The 18,953-nt window shown below is 53.9% G+C and overlaps 1 protein-coding gene across 1 annotated transcript; it reads left to right on the forward strand.

Annotated features, from left to right (window-relative positions):
• Nucleotides 1–1,020: 1,020 nt before the first annotated feature.
• On the forward strand, nucleotides 1,021–18,788 carry LOC122390168 (synaptotagmin-4-like; the record flags this gene model as incomplete). Its single annotated transcript, XM_043382855.1, has 5 exons — nucleotides 1,021–1,436; nucleotides 2,776–3,195; nucleotides 4,263–4,415; nucleotides 17,821–17,955; nucleotides 18,451–18,788. Coding segments are annotated over 5 exons (1,310 nt in total), but the record flags the coding sequence as incomplete, so codon positions are not given.
• Nucleotides 18,789–18,953: the final 165 nt, after the last annotated feature.

The following is an 18,953-nucleotide window of genomic DNA, read 5'->3' on the forward strand; positions in this document are numbered from 1 at the left end:
AAAAAAAAAAACAACGTTTCCTGCTGAGTGCTGAAAGGAAGGTAGGTGCATCGCCAGGTTCTATCACCAGGATTGGAGCAGTTATTGCAGTTGAAAGTCAACGTTGGCTGTTCATGTTGTTTAGGCCCTGTTCTTTATTTGGCCATCTACGCCATATTGCAGTTGTGATGACAAGCAGTTTTCAGTGTAGTTTTGTGATCTTTGGTGTCATCAATTGGTGTCATTATTTTTCGTCAAGTAAAACTTATTTGAACTTTCCATTCAATCGACTCAATCATACGAGTCACTTTAATTTTCGGGAATCAAATCAGTCAACCAGTCGCTAAAGTCAAACGAGTCAGTCAACCAGTCATCTCGAAAAGTCAATCGACTCAATCCAATCAACTCAAAATATGCGTTGAAACAAATCAATCAATTCAATCGACTTGATTGGTATACAACCCTGCTCCTAAACCCCAGCAGAAGCATGTTCACCTTAAACCTAGCTGACCGCAGGGACCCAACATCGCTTCGCTTCTGTGTTGACACGAATGCCGCTTTTATCATCGGCCAGCGCGCCGGGGGAAATCAAAACCGGCTGGCACCGAACCAAACAGACATTTTATGATGTTTGGCAGGACATCTTGCAGGCTGTCCTGCCAATATGGTTGATAATAAAGCTGCAGTAATTTTGTTTATAGTTGATAGCTTTTGCTCCCGTAAAAAGAGCTTTCGGGTACATCGCGAACTTCCAACTAGGTATACATAAGCAGATGCTTTGAAGGAACATATGTATATCTGTTTATACCAGTCAAGCATGCATCCCGTTCCTTGTCTTCCGTCAGTGATTGCACCGCCCGCAACCACTACCAGCCACTGACCTCAGTGACCTGTCCCCACCAGGTCGTGACCTGTCCATCGCGCTGCTGACTGACCTCTGTGACCTGTCCCCATAAGGTCGTGACCTGTCCATTGTGCTGGGGTGCGTGGCCGGCCTAGTAGCCGCGCTGCTGACTGACCTCTGTGACCTGTCCCCACCAGGTCGTGACCTGTCCATACTTCTGGGCTGCGTAGCCGGTCTGGTGGCCGCGCTGCTGCTACTGACCGTGGTTCTTCTCTGCCGCCGCTGGCGCCGACGCCGGAGGAAGCCCCTGGCGGAGAAAGAGAGACGCCTGTCCGTCCGCACCGTGAAGCGCCACCCTCTGCACAGCACTGTGGGTGTGCCCGTGCAGCCAGCAGAGGTCGGTGCCGACCTCTTCCTGGAGCAGTATGAACGTCGTCACGGTCAGATCAAGAGTCAGGAGCTCCTGCGAGCTGCGCTCTCCCGATCCATGGAACATCTGGTGCTGGAGCCGGGAGCGAAGCCGGGCTACATGCCCACGGTAGCGCGGGATGGGGGCGAGGAGTCCGTGTCGCCTTCTGAACAGTCCTCAATTGCGTCCGACGAGGAGGGACAGGTGAGGAGGACGTAAAGTAATCTTGAGGAGGACGGTGGGGACAGAGAAGGAAAAGAAAGGAAGGTAGAAGGGGAAAGAAAAAATGAAAGGTGGATAGATAATGTGAGGATAGCGGGGGAGACAGTGGAGCTTGGGAAGAATGTGGAGGAGGAGGAAGGGGAGGGACATATAGAATGAAGGAGAGCAAGGGATGTGGGGATAGTGCGAAAGACCAGATGCTGCTGCATGCTGCTTGCAATTTGTGCGTCGGCTATGAGAGCGGCTATAAGAAGAGGTGATAAAATTTAAAAAAGGTGGTAGAAAATAATAGTAGGTATCTGCTTAAATGAGTCATGAGAGATCGATGCACACGAGCGACCTTTCTCCATCAATATTTCTTTACTAACATTATCCCTGTCCTCCGTATATATAATGACAATCAAGGGCCTATATATACCAATGCACAGATAACAGTAGTACAGTAGTAACAGTAGTACTACTGTTATCTGTGACCAATGCCAATATTTTTTTTTTTCGGCGACGAGAGTTGAGCGTTTTAAGATTTATCTGCCACTTGTATCCACTTTCTGGCGGATGACAACTGATCAAGGAGGATCATGGATGATACTTACTGGTGTAAAAATGCGTAAATACTGAAAAAACTTCACGAGAAACTGGTGGATACCAGCTGGAAATGGAGGAAAGAAAGAAGACAACACTGACGTGCGTTACAAATTGGCAATCGTAATTACCAATCGCAGTCGGTATTTGTATAGCCTTATCTCGTTTCCAATTACGTTTCTGATCACCTTGTACCGTCGCCCGTGACAATTATTAAACTGCAATAAAATACAACCCACAACGCTATTATACTTCCCAGAGGCAATGGATTAAAATTGCCATCAGTGGTGTGGGTGACCCCTTATCTTTGTAGGTGCGTCTTTGTATCATTGCTGCAGTGTGCAATGTGGTTGCTCTGGTCTATTTTCACTGCCGCACCGGAAGAGTTATTAATTGGAAGCTAGCTTATTGTGGCACATTATTATAACCATAGGACTCAGTTATATTACATTTGTCGTCGACCGATGCTCACTCGTGTGGGTTAGAAAATGCACTCACGTGAAATAAAAAGGCATGCTTTTAAGTTTATGTAACCAGTTGCGTTTTTATACCTTCACTTGGTGGCTTTCAATTTATTATTACTATGACCTTGGAGCCTCGCTCAGATAGGTAATCAATCTTTTTTCATTGCCTCGTAATTTTTGGTTATTTGCAGTACCTGAAAAGCGTCGACAAGTAATTAAAATTGTTCAGTTCGGTGGTCCTATCCGATAATCTTGACACCCCTCTCGGTCGACAGGGCTCTCGGGCTGTGCAGGTGCGCCCTCGGCTCGAGTTCCACGTGGTCTACACGGCGGTAAACCGGTCTCTAACCGTGTGTCTGAACCGTCTGCTGAACCCGCCTCTGCGGTACCGGGACCGGCCGTTCCTGGTGCGTCTAACGGTGCTCGGTCAACAACAGGAGTCGCGACCGCTGCAGCTGGACGGTCAGCAGCAGCAGCAGCAGCAGCAGCAGGTGCTGACGTTTGCCGGCGTGGAGGCCGACTGGCTGGACCAGGGCCAGCTCAGCTGCCACCTGTACGTCAAGCGCTACAGCAACCTCACCGAGAAGCTGGTCGGCGAGGGCAGCGTCAGACTGGCGGAGCTCGGCCTGGCCTCTGGCACACCGGCCGCCTGTAACGTCATCTTCAGCAAGCCCGGCAAAAAGAGGACGATCCCGGTTAGTGCAGTAACCTTGTCTTACCTTTACCTACTAATGAAGCAGGAAACAGTAATACCGGTCAATGGAAAGAATGCCAGACTTCCTTCGCCTCGTCATTTGTGCTTTGCAACATAAGATTTGCTGGCTCGTTATTTAAGTAATATTTTGGAGGTAGTGGGATTTTCCTGATGGCTGCTTAACTATCTGGTGGCTAAAATGGATAGCTAACATGCTGTTAGTAATATGCTGCCTCGCTTACCAGGATTTGCGTAATAAGCTCTGTGCTATTAGCATGAGCTCCACATTGTCTGGGAGCTATGAGATGAGCACTATTCCAAGTTTGGAAGACTATTTAACTATACCTATAAGCGTAGTTAAAAAGGCATTATGAGCGAGAGGTGCAGTTAAATTCATACCAGCGTAGAATGTACCTAAAGGTATACTTGTTCATAAAGGTGTTTGAATTGGAGAAGGTGTTCGATTAGCCAAACGAATCTCATTTTTGACGAGTTCCCGCTGAGCTCGTTACGAGTCTCGCTACGAGTGTTCACTACAAACAGAAACGTGGGCCGCCACCGGGCCACCACTCCGCTCTCTTGCGTCCGGTTGAGCGGCACAAATTTACATAAAATTCGCCTCGCCACGAATAGATGGCAACACAGGAATTCTCTCGGGTTTCGAACAGTCGCTCTTTTGAAATGTGCCATGGCTGACAATGCATAAGAACGAGATTGTATTCATGTACAGCACCTCAGCCACAATTCTCAGTCCCGTATTCATTGCAACGGAATTTGAATTCCAGGATTGAGCGCTAGCTTATCGATGACATGAAAGAGCTATAGGAATACGCTTGAAATCATATCAACCTCTTTTTTTGTAGAAGTCATTGAGTTAAGCTGAAATGCCAGCAATTAAAAGGAATTGAGTAAGCCTGAAGATAGGAAATAGCGCAATGTATTATTTAAATCCATGTACCCAAGAAAACACAAAAATGTAAGATTTTAGCCAAACGTATTGTGTGAACAGTCTGTTTGATCACCGAGTCTAATAACACCCCCCACTCTTCTTGTTCCTGTGCGCGGCAGCTGCAGCCGAGTCACACCTCAGCCGCCGACGAGGCCGGTCTGTCTCCTCCGACCCTGGGGCAGCTGCTGCTCAGCCTGCGCTACAGCCACGCACAGGGCAGGATGACCGTCTTCTTGCGCCGGGGGGAGAACCTGCCGGACTCGCGCGGACTGGTGAGTTGTCCGGTGTCTCAGAGCTGTCTGCCACGCGCGACGTTGCCCGCTGTCTACCGTGCTGGCTGCCGTCGTTCCCAGATTTGTGTAAAGTCCCCAGCTGTTCGCCGTCCCAAGTTGTCAGCTGTCCAGGGGTTTCCCACTGCTCCCAGAGAGCTGTCCGATGTTCCCGAGCTGTGTCCGATGAAGTGCCTGATATCCATGGTTGTCTGTTGTCCCGGGGCTGTCCGCAATCCAAGGCGTGTCAATTATACACGAGATGTCCGTTGTCCCCAAGGTAACCGTTGTTGCCAAGCTCCCTGACGCGCGACGTTGTCCATATATGGTCTTCCCCAGTGTTGTCCACGTTCGGCTGTGTTGTTTTTGTGGTGTGCAATGTTGGGATAATTGATGGTATTGGGTGCGATGGCGTGACAGTTGATCGCAATTATGCGCTAACAAAGAGAATTGCTTGGATTTCCTACATATTCGAAGAACATTGTTGTCATTAATTTAATTGGATATTATCTGAGAGGTGTGGTTGGCTGTTCCAGTTATAGGGAAATGGAGGTATGTATACCCCTGAAACACGATCATGTAATCACTAATCAGTTATTGACCAGTGACCAACGATTTTACCTTTTAGTGATTAGACATGTTGCGAGCCACTATCTTCACCGTAACTCAGCTGGAGCCACCCATCACTAAGTCTGCCTGCCTGCATGACCTTCGGGAGGGAATCACAAAAAAGAAACGTTATACATTAAAAATAGCTCTGTTCTTGAACTTCCAGCAAGTCGTGGATTTTACAATGATTCTAAACCAAACATTCAGAGCATATATGCAAGAATGCCCCAAATAACTATTTACGCTACCCCATGACTACTGTTTTCAATAGCTTCACCTGTCCTAATTACGATGATTGCACGGACAAAACATCCTGTCTCTGCCCATCACGCCCCAAACACATGCTTTGCCGGACAACGGCATATTACACGGACAAATGTGCCCTTTGACCTGACTATTGACTATTGACTATTGACGCTTCTGATTGGCGGAGACCGTGACACGTGCCAAATGGGGGATCGCTGCTTGAGGACAGTTGTGCCGAGTCCGGCCAGTACGCAAAGCTCGTAAACGGGAAAGTCGAGGTTTGAGTTGTGACGTTGGCTGTATACATATATGTGAGCCATGGAGATGAAATGTTGAGGGAAGTCTCAAGCTACTCTGCATGTTTTTCACTTTTTTTCAGTGAGCTTGGTACGGTTTTGCTGTTTCTAATCAGCTTTTTATAATTTCATTTATTAATCTTCAATCAATTTGTGTGGTATATTCTGCCATTTTTTGTGTGTGCGAATAACAGTAAAAACTATTACCCCAAAATAAACTTAGCTCAAGCACGAAAGCAAAAACCAAGCTTTATCTGTTCAGCAAAGAGCAGTCCTTATTTATACCACGTACAAAGATGACAGACATATCAGTCGCAAAATGATGGAAAATATTTTACCTTTTGTGGAACTTTTACATAACGATGGGAATTTACCTCAAATAGTCTGCTTTTCTGCGTAGGTATATACATTTTCATTATGATGGACACACGGCCCAGACAAGACCTGCGTATGAGACAACCAAAAATAAAAATTCATCATCAAACTATGGGTATCAAATATCAATGTCAACATGTCCATCGCCCAGCGATATCTCCCAACCTTTGATATGGAAGAGACGGGGGTAAAACAGACCAGAAATAGTGCCCGCGGTGCGGGACAATCCTGCGCCCGCCCACAGACGACTGTCGGCGATCGTTAGCGGCTGAGTGACGTCGTCTGACGGCGCTGATGTGTGTGATGTGGAGCAGGCCCATTACGGCCTCAGGTCACCACCCTATCGGCACGCCATGGCTCACTAATGGCGAGATATTGGCACGGCCCGTACATCATTAGTGTCGGCAGGGGCGGATCCAAGGGGGGTCACATGGGTCATGGCCCCCCCTTGAGGCCCGGGGGCCCAAAGACCTGCCAGGGGCACCACCGGCCTATCAGGGGTATCGCAGTCCTGACAGGGGCACCACAGGACCGCCAGGGGCACCACAGGCCTAGCAGGGACACCACGGGCCTGGTGCCCCTGGGCCCTGACAGGACTGTAACGCCCCTGACAAGCCTGAAGTGTCCCCGGTAGGCACGTGGTGCCCCTGACAGGCCTGAGGCGCCCCTGCAAGGGCGGTGGTGCCCCTGGCAGGCCTGTGGTGTCCATGGCAGGCCTGTGGTGCCCTTGCTAGGCCTCTGGTGCCCCTGACAGGCTTGTAATGCCCCTGGAAGGACTGTGGTGCCCCTGGGCCCTGACAAGCCTGAGGTGCCCCTGACAGGCCAGTGGTGCCCTTGCTAGGCCTGTGGTGCCCCTGGCAGGCCTCTGGTGCCCCTGACAGGCTTGCGGTGCCCTTGGAAAGACTGTGGTGTCCCTGGGCCCTGACAAGCCTGAGGTGCCCCTGACAGGCCCGTGGTGCCCTTGTTAGGCCTGTGGTGCCCCTGGCAGGCCTCTGGTGCCCTTGCTAGGCCGCTGGTGCCCCTGGCAGGCCTCTGGTGCCCTTGCTAGGCCGCTGGTACCCCTGCGCCCGGAGAGGACTGGTGCCCCTGAAAAGTCTGAAGTGCCCCTCGGCAGGCCCGTGGTGCCCCTGACAAGCTCAAGGTGCCCCTGCGAGGCCGGTGGTGCCCCTGGCAGACCTCTGGTGCCCCTGGCAGGTCTGTGGTGCCCCTGGCAGGTCTGTGGCGCCCCTGGCAGACCTGTGTTGACTGGTGCCCCTGCTAGGTCGCTGGTGCCCCTCACAGACCTGTGGTGCCCCTGGGCCTTGACAAGCCTGAGATGCCTGGCTATGACAGGCTCGTGGTGCCCCTGATAGACCAGTGGTGCCCTTGCTAGGCCTGTAGTGCCCCTGGCAGGCCTCTGGTGCCCCTGCTATCCCTGCGCCCGGAGAGGACTATGGTGCCCCTGAAAAGCCTGAAGTGCCTCTCGACAGGCCCGTGGTGCCCCTGGCCCCTGACAGGCCCAAGTTACCCCTGCGAGGTCGGTGGTGCTCCTGGCAGACCTCTGGTGCCCCTTGCAGGTCTGTGGTGCCCCTGGCAGGCCTGTGTTGACTGGTGCCCCTGCTAGGCCGCTGGTGCCCCTCACAGGCCTGCGGTGCCCCTGGAAGGACTGTGGTGCCCCTGCCCCTAGGGGTGCTCATGGGCCCAACAGGTCCGTTGTGCCCCTGACAGGCCTGTCGTGTATACTTGCTAGACCTGTGGTGCCCCTACTTCCTGGCAGGCCTGTGGTGCCCCTGGCGGGCCTGTGGCGCCCCTACAAGGCCGTAGGTGCCCCTGAAAGGTTTGTGGTGTCCCTGGAAGGACTTTGGTGCCCCTGACAAGCCTGAAGTGTCAAGGACAGACCCTTTAGACGCCAGGGTCAAGTTCGTCGGACTGACAACGATTTGCTTACCTGATAACGTCCCTGGTAAGTACTCACTACTCAGCGTCCACAACATATATACACATAGCATCTATGCACATAGCACATTCATATATACTTGCTTACAATTGGTAAATGTGGTTGTGGCTAAGAGTTAAGATACTGACTAAAAATAAAAAATAAAAAGAAAAAAAACTGAAAATGGGGGCACCACCAAAATGAAGTGGACGAAATCCGTTGAGTTTTTAATTTTGGGTATAGGTAGGGGCACCACTTCGATTCATGACCCTCCCCTTGGAGTTTTCCTGGATCCGCCCCTGAGTGTCGGTCGGGTCGCCCAGCGCTCGGCTGCCCGGAGGCGATATTTTGGAGGCTATCCTGCATCTCTGGATGGCAGGAGGGCTTCTGCTTTAGCAAAGAATGCATAGGCACCTCTCGCGGAGTTTTGGTTTAGCAAAGAATGCATACACTGAAAACACGATTTACACCCCATTGACACCTTAAGTTGGGATTACACCCACTTTACACCAGATATGCACCAGAAGTACGCCAACCTGATGCCCATTATACACCGTTGTTAGTCCCTGTTTGCACCCATGAACCTTTTTAACACCGCTCATACACCGATCCGCTAAATATACCATCAACACACCAGGCGAACACCCTCGTTGAAACACCATCTGTACACCTAGGTGATGCCCAGATCGGGGTGTAATAAGGGAATAGATCGGGATAAGAACTTTCTGGAAACACCCTTTTTACACTATACGAACACCATCGTTGAAACACCATCTGTACACCATATGGCGATGCCCAGATCGGGGTGTAATAAGGGAATATATCGGGATAAGAACTTTCTGGAAACACTCCTTTTACACTATACGAACACCATCGTTGAAACACCACCTGTACACCTAGGGCGGCGATGCCCAGATCGGGGTGTAATAAGGGAATAGATCGGGATAAGAACTTTCTGGAAACACCCTTTTTACACTATACGAACACCATCGTTGAAACACCATCTGTACACCAAATGGCGATGCCCAGATCGGGTGTAATAAGGGAATAGATCGGGATAAGAACTTTCTGGAAACACCCCTTTTACACTCATTGAACAAGGAAGCAACGCCGTTTTTCGCGCGCTTTCTAACGGCTGCCGACATGACGTCAGCGCGGCCGACCAATGGGAAGCGGCCTAGGCCCCTGCGCGGGCCCTCGGCCGACGTTAACGGCTCAGTTTCGCCGTGACCGCGACTCAGGACGCTCCGACGAGGGGAGCGTCCCAAGTGCTGGGTGATGAAAAGTGAAAACCTCTATTAAGTGGGCTGTGAGTGCGGAGTGCGACGCAGGATCTCCCTCTGGCCTAGCGGGACGTACCACGGTGCCTACCCGCGGCCAGATTCTGCCCTTCCTAGGAGCGGATGGGCAACGACCGCCCAGGTACGCCCTCCACATCGCGTCAACGACTCTCAGCAGCCGACACGCCGTCGAGGAACACCAGGAGCCAGGTGGCTCGCCAGCTACAGTTCGAGCTGGATCGATCCGAAGGCGGTGCCGGGGGCGCGAGGCCCACCCAGCCGGTGCTTCTGGGTGATGACCAGCTGGAACAGCTCGCCCGCCGAGTGACGACTCTTTTACAGCCGCCCCGGCCGGGCCGCGCTGCCCAGCCATCGCAACCAGACTCGACACCTCGGCCGGGTTCGGCTTCTCAGCGCCCCATGGACGGCCCACCTCCGCTGGTGCTCCCGCCGCCCGAGTTTAACCAGCAGTGGCTATTACGTCTCCACTCCGCACTGCCTCACACAGGCTGGCTCGTGGAGACAAGTTTATTGCTGAGGCAATCTGGGCTCATACACGAACACTAGTCTGTGCTGACCGCGACGCGACGACCACCGCACACGGCGCACACGGCGCACGACCGCACCCGACACGCGCGCCAGACCGACTCTCTCGAGCCGCCGCGTCTGCGTGCCGCGCCGCCAGTGGCGTCGCCAGCTCCCGGGCGGAGGGGGACAATTCGCGATACCACACCCTGCCGCCCTTTAAACGAACATATTCCCAGGCGCACGAAACAATGGCATGAGCACAAAGCATCATTTGTTTAGGCGCGCGCCTTCAGGGTTACCTCACCCATTTACGTGAAACAATCACCTTTCAATCACAATCACAATCACAATCACAGATCCAATCACATTTCAAATATCGGCGATCAGACGCCGATAAGCCGCCTCGGGTGCCTCCGACGCCGGGCGGAACGGCACTGCGGGTCGCCCTCAGTGTGCGCGCCGCGCTCACGCTCAAGAGGTCCCACCACACTGACCACACTGACCTCACCGGCGCAGCCGCCGCCGCCGCCGCCGGGGTCACCGGCGTCGCTAGCGCCGCCGCCACCGCGGTCACCCAGGGCACCACTGAGGCCACCGGCGCAGCCGGCTCCTCCCAGGTCACTCGCCTGACCGTCGCCCCCGCTGGGGTCACCGGCCTGACCGTCACCGAGGTTATCGGCGTGGCTGACGTCGCCGCCGCCGCCGTCATCGAGTGCACCACTGAGGTCACCTCCGCTGTCACCGGCACCGACACGACCTCCACTGAGGTCAACGCCACTGGTGCACCCTCCGATGAGGTCACTGGCACTGCCGGCGCGGCCGCCGTCACCGCGGCCATCGGCGCGATCATCGCCGACGGGCCGTTTGGCGCCGCCGCCGGTGTACCCGTCGCTGAACCCTGCTCGTCGGACGTCGCCGACGGTCGCCGCTCTGACACTGCCGATCCCGTCTCCGCCACCGAAGCTTCTGGCACGAGCGTCTCCGACGGGCCGCTCGGCACCGCCGCCTCCGCCGACGTCCCGGCGCCCGCTGCTCCCGCCGGCGTACCGGTGTCCGCTCCCTCCGCCGGCGCCCCGGCGCCCACCGGCTCCATCGGCATCCCGGCGCCCGCCGGCTCCATCGGCGTCCTGGCGCCCGCCGGCTCCTGCAGCATCAGCATCCCGGCGCCCACCGGCTCCTTTAGTGTCACGGCGCCCTCTGACTCCGTCGGCGCCGCTCACTTCACGGTCCTCGCTGCCCTGAAGCAGCGACCGCCAGTCGAGGCGCATGTCGCGCAACCAGTCCCGTCCTATCAGCGGTTGGTGTCCGAGTCGGTCGCTGACTACGACATTCAGCCGCCTCCGCTGGCCGCCGAACTCCGCCTCTACGGTCGCCTCGCCGCGGACCGGCACCGTCTGGCCCGTAAACGAGCGCAGCTGCACCGTTGATGGTCGCAGCTTCAGCCCCGGGATGCTGCCGTCCGCCACGATCGAGACTGGCGACCCGGTGTCTGCCATCATCTCTGTTGGCCGGCCGTTGACTGTCACCGTGACCAGTGGCAGCCGGTCCTGACGCTGTGTCCTCCGCTGCGCCACGGACGTCACGGCGTCCACAGACGTCACCTGACCGCATCCGGGGCAGTCACGCTTCAAGTGCCCTGAGTCGCCGCACCTGAAGCACCGGCGCGTTCCGCCCCTCCGGCGCGTTCCGCCGCGTCGGCTGTCCAGCCGACCGCCGTTTGCTGAGCCGGGCTGTCGGAAGAATCCGCTCTTCTGCGCCGCTCCTGCCGCCAGATGCACGGCGCAGATCTGCCAGTCGGCCTGGTCGCTGTCCTGGATCAACTTGACAGCCCGTCGTTTGCTGCAGTCCCGTTGCAGGTGTCCGCGCTCTCCACACCGGTAGCAGCGCGGCGCGCCGGCCCGCCGTGGCCGCGCACCAGCCTGCCGGGGCCGCGCACCGGCCTGCCGGGGCCGTGCGCCGGCCTGCTGCGACTGCGCGCTGGGACAGTGGTCCCTCCAGTGGCCCAGCTCGCCACACTGGAAACAGCGCTGCTCCCCTCGGCTGGATTGTCCGAGCGCCTGCACCTGCTGCTCCTCCTGAGGTACGGCCAGCTGGCCGTCCTGCCGCACCTCACGGAGCAGGCGGTCGGTCCGCTCCACATTGTGGACTATGTTGACGACGTCTTGGAGGCTGAGCGGCTCCTGCGCCTCCACGGCCCGCTGCAGCACTCGCTCTTGCAGGCGAGGCGTGCAGCCCGCGATGGCCTGGTCCCGCAGGGCCGCGCTGGCCTGCTCGGGCGGGAACTGGCACCGAGCTGCCGCGAGGCGCAGACGGGACAGGAACGCGTCAAACAGCTCGCCTTCCACCATGCGCAACCGCTGAAACGCGAGTCGATCAGCGATGACGTTGCGCTGCGGCGCCAGGTAGCTTCGGAGTTTAGCTACACACGTCGCATAGCAGCCGGTCACTCCAGTTGTCGGCTCCGGGAGCGTGCCGTACACCTCCTGCACTTCGGGTCCGAGCAGGTGCAACAGGATCGCCGTCTTCCTCTCGTCCCCAGTGACGTCCAGGGCCGCCATGTACAGATCCACGCTGTTGAGCCATCGAGGAAAATCCGTCCCCGGCTGGTACGGCCCCACCGCCGGCAGACTCAGTCCAGCTGCCGCCATCCCGTCCGCCGCTGACGTCCACTCGTGGTCCCCTCAAGCCTCCTCACGCCGCGGCCGCCGCCGCGCGACTGAACCGTCAGCTGGCGCCGGCCAAGGTCACTCAGCAGTCAGCACACAGCTGACTCGGGCTCCCTGCCGCCCGTCCCTGGCACCGCCGCTGCGTTTCCCGCGCTTTCCACTCCGGGGGAGTCACGTGACCGCGACGTCACCGAGACACGTGACCACGCGCCTGCGCACTCGACCAGCGCACCCGTCCGAAAATGGCCGCCGAGACCCAAAAACTCGGACAGCGCTGAACACAGGGGGGACTCAACACAAGCCCACGCCCCCGTCAGTCGCAGGACACGTAGTCTACTGCCTCTTACCAGTCTCCGCGGCTCCGTCGCAGTCCACACGCGGTCCACAACTGCACAGTACAGCGTTCGGATCGGAGTCGCCCACGTCCTCCTCAGCGAGTTCGAAATCCTTGTCGCCAGGTATTACGTCTCCACTCCGCACTGCCTCACACAGGCTGGCTCGTGGAGACAAGTTTATTGCTGAGGCAATCTGGGCTCATACACGAACACTAGTCTGTGCTGACCGCGACGCGACGACCACCGCACACGGCGCACACGGCGCACGACCGCACCCGACACGCGCGCCAGACCGACTCTCTCGAGCCGCCGCGTCTGCGTGCCGCGCCGCCAGTGGCGTCGCCAGCTCCCGGGCGGAGGGGGACAATTCGCGATACCACAGTGGCGGAACTACCTCTCTCAACAGAGGCTTATCAACGAGAACTATCAAACAAGGGACCGCCAAGAAATCAGAGTGCTACTCCTAGCCACTGAGCGGCCCCCGGCCGACATCCAAGACCAGCAGTTCCTTCAAGATAGACTGAAACTGTTCGTCATAGTCGGCCACCGCGGCTGGGCGGCCGCGCTAAGTTTAGTATGCGCTAAGTTTAGTTATGCGTTTCGTTTTAAGTTTCGTTGTAATAAATGTTGCACCAGCTGGCTGACTTTGGTGACGGGTCTGCGAATGAAAAAGGTGGGGAGCGGTGGTGTTGGGGAGCGGTGCATGGATGGTGCTAGCCGGGTGTACCGTGGGTGCTAGGGGAGTGTAGAACAGGAGTAAAATGGGTGCAAAGAGGGTGTAGAACAGGAGTAGAATGGGTGCAAAGAAGGTGTAGGACAGGAGTAAAATGGATGCAAAGGGGTGTAAAACAGGAGTAAAATGGGTGCAAAGGGGGTGTACAACAGGAGTAAAATGGGTGCAAAGGGAGTGTAGAACAGGAGTAATTTGGGTGCAAGGTGGTGTAGCACAAGAGTAAAAAGAGTGCACATAAGGTGCAAAGGTGGCATAAAGCTGGTTCAGGGGGTGTAAACCCGGTGCAAGTGGGTATGATACGGGTGTCATATAGGTTTACTGGTGGTGTTAAAAGGGTGCAAGAGGGGTGTATGAATGGTGTTCGACAGGTGTACAGGGTGTATGTTTGGGTTTCGAGAGGGTTAAGATGGTGTTCTTCTGGTCTAAGTAGGGCGTAAAGTGGGTATCGTTTTAGACCACACCCCATTTACACCAAAAAAGGAATCATTTGAGTTTTGAGTGTAGGCACCTCTCGCGGAGTTTTGTGATTAGTTCTCGGAGTGCTATCGGAGAGCGGAGTTGCCCCATTTTATGGTCGTGTGGGTGACCTATGGTTTGTGATCCGAGCATCGCGACGTCACGTTCTGATATTGGCGTCAGCGATCGTGATTATTATGGTGATAACGTGGCGGATACTGTAGAGAATCGTCAATCGTGACGTTTTATGGCCTGGAAACAATTGCGACGCATAAATGTTAGATGGAAATTATTGAGAAGATAATGAGCTTTACTTCGTTTATAAACTCAAGCTCAATCCAAGTACTGAAAACACTTCTGTTCTAAGCCTCGCTCATTTTCTTCCAGGGGCGTAGCCAGGATTTCCTCCAGGAGGGGGCCAAACTTACAGGGGCCCAAGGTAAACCCCCTCAAAATCCAAAAAGTCATCGGATTTCATCCACTATTTTTTTAGGGGGCCCAAATAAATTAAAAAAATATTTAAAAAATGAAAAAAACATGTTGGAACTGAGGGGCAAGCAGTCCATGGGTCCCTGCTAGATAGGCCCACGAATAGCTTCATAGAGTCGCTCAGCCGGTTCTGAAGACGGTCTTGAGGGTAGGATGAGGGTCAGATGAGGGTCCTTCAGACCGCCAAAGGCCCCTACAGCCCATGAGAGCCTCGTAAGCCGTCTGAGGGTCATGTAAGCCGTCTAAGGGCAGGGGCGTAGCCAGGATTTTCTTTAGGGGGAGGGGGCCAATCAGACCGAAAGGGGCCCATGTGAGCGAAGGGGCCCAACATTTTCTTAATTTCATGACGTAGTTATTTGCTTAACTACCTTAAAATTACGAAGCGCCCCTGCGAACCCAATGGAGAGGGCCCCGAGGGGCCCAGTGGCAAAGCCTCAGGCCCGAAGGGCCCTTTTATAACCAATGAAGAGAGCCCAGAGGGCCCTAGCGGCAAGGTCTCAGGCCCGAAAGGCCCCCGCGAACCCAGTGGAGTGCCCCGAGGGGCCCTTCCCTTACCGTACTTATGACACCGCGATGGGGGCCCTTTTGGGCTCCAGGGGGGCCATGGCCCCTATGCCCCCCCCCCCTTGGCTATGCCCCTGTCATTTACTTTAGTGATTGTGGGAGTGACTCGTAGGTATCTTAACATTTCAATGTAAGGAAAAAACAAATGTCTGTAGGTACCTCAGCAAAATAAATGCCTATGGAAAACGGATCTGCCTCTGACATTAAATTCAGCATAGGTATGTTAGCAGTGTACTTTTACGTGTTAATGATTCTACAGGTAAAGATAATTAAGCATGTTGATCGGATAGAAAACTAACAAATCCCGCTTTTCTCAAAAAGCCCAGTTCAGCTAGTTACCTTACCAATACCTTTACGAGAACGATCAACGAGGCGATGTCGTGCACGGTGGGGCTGGAAATGCGTGCATGGTGCCACGCATGGCGCCAGAAATAACACCCGCCGCTCGCTCGTCGAGCCGATATTCCCACACGGCGATGGCTATTTTTGTGTGCTATAGCACATGTGCTATGTGTGCTATACCCTATATGTAGGGTTGAATATGTTTGGTAGGTCCGAGCTATTATGGTCACTGCCTCTGGCGAGCAATCTGGGTGGCACTAAGGAGTTAGCCAATATCATTATTGTTAAAAAAAATGGATTGCTGTTAGAGATGTGTGCTGCCATAGAGGGCGGAGCAGAGCTGTACTGTAAGTATATGAACAGACTTATGCAAAAAAAAAAATGCGAAACAGCAAAACACGGAAAGCAATAATTCACCAACGGCCAGCATTTGGCTCATGATTTTACGCACGGCATATTAGCACACTGTGCCCCTTTGTGCCGTTATTATTGCGTCGGACTCCAAACGGAAGACACGCAATGAATTTTTCTGTTATTGTGCGCCACACACGATGACAAAATAGCAAATTAAATGGTCTATATTCGAGCAAGAGCAAAAAAAGTCAACAAAAAACACAATCAAGTTTTAAAGCATGCGAACAACAAAACCCAGTTCAAGCAGGAATTTTCGAGCTTCTCTGCTTTAACCCTCGCCCGTAAACGATGTTTTCCACCTTCGCCCACGCAGGGGGGGGGGGGGGTGGTGCGACCCCCCCTGGCGTTTGAAAACGGAGCGTCGTAGAGCTTAGCGGAAAAGATCAACGGATTGTTCTCAACGAGATCTCGTGAGTGGTGGTATATTTTTGGTCCTAGGTCAACATTTGGCCTACTTATGACCGGTCAAAGGTCAAATTTTCGGAAAAATCTAACTTTTTTAGATTTCCGCGCCGATTGCGACAAAACGGTAAGAGATATCGACTTGAAACCCTCGCTATCGTGATCCTTGATCAATTCTCTATCGTTTGGTGTGTATTTCGATGTCATAACTCTAAAAATGATGCGTTGGGAGCATCGGAAGTTTGCAAGGTCATTTGTGCATTGGGTCACGTCAGGCGTGTGACGTCACTGACCTGACCCAGACCCAAAATGAACTACAAGAAACAACCGACGATGCCTGAAATGGATAGCAAATTCGAATTCAGGGCATCAAAATACCCCGAAAAGGCATAAAAGTGCAAGAAGTCATTACAGGTCAACCGAGGTCACTGACCTTACCTTGACCTTTAGTAACCTTCAAAATGTCAACGGACATTGTGCCAATGTCAAATCGCCAGTTGTGATTCTAAAACAATCCATCAGTGTGTCAGGTCAGTCAACATTCATACCAATGTGCAGCAATCTCCAATTTAGCGTAAATCTGGCCGGAGGTTGTTCCCTTTATGACGTCATAACTCCGTGACCTGACATGACCTTGACAAAAAAAACAAAAGTTGCGCAAAGGATGCCCCAAAGGATCCTGAAAATTTGAGCAGGCTATCTGAAACGGTTCGGCGTGTAGCTAAGAAAAACCTCAGGGGGGGGGGGGGGGTGCACCAACCCCCCCCCCCTACATGGACGAGGGTTAAAATTCCCTGTTACTTGAAGGTTTTTCAAAAGTATAAGCTATCATCCCGATTATCTTGCGAAGCATGAATTAATAAATTATAAGGTAAAGACTCACCTAAGTGCTGCACCTTACGGCGCTCCAAAGTCCAGTGAGGTGGCCGTTCAAAGGAGACGTCATCATTTCCAAAGCTCATCACGAATTGAGGAATTCACGGCCATGGACCACCTTCCAAAGCACCCTAACGCAAGGCAGCGACACCCACCCTACGCAGTGATCCAGCCGATAGTTCTTGACCTCCGCCGGCCGACCCTGCTGCTGACCCGGCCCCGGCAGCGTGACAGGTCAGCTGGTCACGTGGGCTCGAGTCGAGTAGATGTCAATCGGATAATTTAACCCGATATTAGAGGTCCCCTTTTGAGCTAAGACTTTAAAATCGGGCTACCAGTCACTGTGTTTCGTAACAGCCCACCTGCTTTTTCACGAATCTCGATGAGGGGCGAAACGGCTAGGGGATCGCATCCTTTCCCTCGCTCCCTCGCTCTGGGAGAGTTCGAGAAATATAATACGATTTACATTTGCTGATCCGGATCAGTGATGCCTATGGAAACGGGGTCATTGATTACGTAGATGAGTTGTTGACGTTTATTACACTGATGGTGTAAATAACTTTGGTGACGCTTATGACGGTGATGACGTATATGACTTTGGGGACATTTATGAGGCTGATGACACAAAACACCTTGATGCCGTTAATGCCATTGATGCCGTTGATGCTGTGGGTAACATTGTTGTCATTCTGTTCGCCAGGTGAGCCCCGAATTCTCTTTGGCAGTGAAACTGTAGATCACGTAGATGACGCAGATACCGCTGATGAAGTTGTTGTCATTCTGTTCGCCATGTGAGCTCGGAGTTCTCTTTGGCAGTGATTCTGTAGAGTACATAGATGCCATAGATGCCGTTAGTGACGTTGTTGTCGTTTTCTTCACCAGGTGAGCCCCGAGTTCTCAGTGGCCGTCATGTTGCTGAAGGCCGGAGACGAGGTCGGCCTGCAACAGTCCCGCAGAGTGTCAGGCAGGGCGCCCGTCTGGAACCAGTCGTTCCACTTTGACATTCCCGAGGCTGAGGTGAGGGGTCAGGCGATTAGATTGGGGGGATATGAGTGCGTGTATAGAGGAGCCGGGAGGGGTACCTACTAGCTTCTAACTCCACATACTTCTAGCGAGCTTATATTTCACGCGATATTGGGTGCACTAGTGAGCCGTTTTCTGTTTACACTTTTGCTGTGATATCGCGTTCTGACGAAAGTTCACACCTAAGTGCTTGCCACTTGAGACCACGGTGTATAATGTATCCCGATAGTCACGTCCTATCAGTAATTCGAGCAGTTGGGAGTTTTTTCGCGTTAACTCTAATTGCGGCGACGATGTGCATTGCATTGTGCACACGTTCATAAATCTCCCTTTGTGCAGGTCTTCGCCCCCCCCCTCCCGCTGGCTGAGTTTGAGGATCTCAGATCAGTTCTTCCTACTCAGGCTTCGCATCATATTCCCAGGTCGTTCCCCTTCCCAGACATGGCGTCGCATGCATCGTCTCATGACATAACCTCGTCTTGTCGACAGCTGGATCTCCACTGGATTCAGTGCATTGTTATGGCCTCCAAGATCTACAGCAAGGACAGACGCGTGGGCTTCTGCCAGCTGGGTCCAGACACCAGCCCCAGCGGAGCCCAACACTGGGAGGAGAGCCTCAAACCCAAAAAGGACGATACGCCAAAGTGGCATCCGCTGCTGCCGGCCGCAGAGTAGAGACAGCTGGTGGTAGAACGGTGAACCTGTGGTTACTTGGTCGCGCGCCAGGGGTGGGTCGATAAATATTGGACGTGGTCGGAGACCGCTCGACCAAATGGAAAGGTGAACATTGTGAAGTTGTTGTGTAAAGTATTACTAGGTAAATGCTGGTTGACGGACCGTTCCATGCTTCTATCCTCAGGAAACTGAAATCCTTCTCCCCCACGCCGCAACCCCCTCCGGGCTGGACAGGCATCTTTATCTCATGCGGGCTGCTCCCTTGGAGCGGCACCGCTGCTCCCGAGGGAGCGCACCCCGTAGCCGGGTGCAGTGAG

The sequence above is a fragment of the Amphibalanus amphitrite genome, unplaced genomic scaffold, assembly GCF_019059575.1.
Source record: "Amphibalanus amphitrite isolate SeventyFive unplaced genomic scaffold, NRLGWU_Aamphi_draft 000384F_arrow, whole genome shotgun sequence".
NCBI classification, from domain to species: domain Eukaryota; kingdom Metazoa; phylum Arthropoda; class Thecostraca; order Balanomorpha; family Balanidae; genus Amphibalanus; species Amphibalanus amphitrite.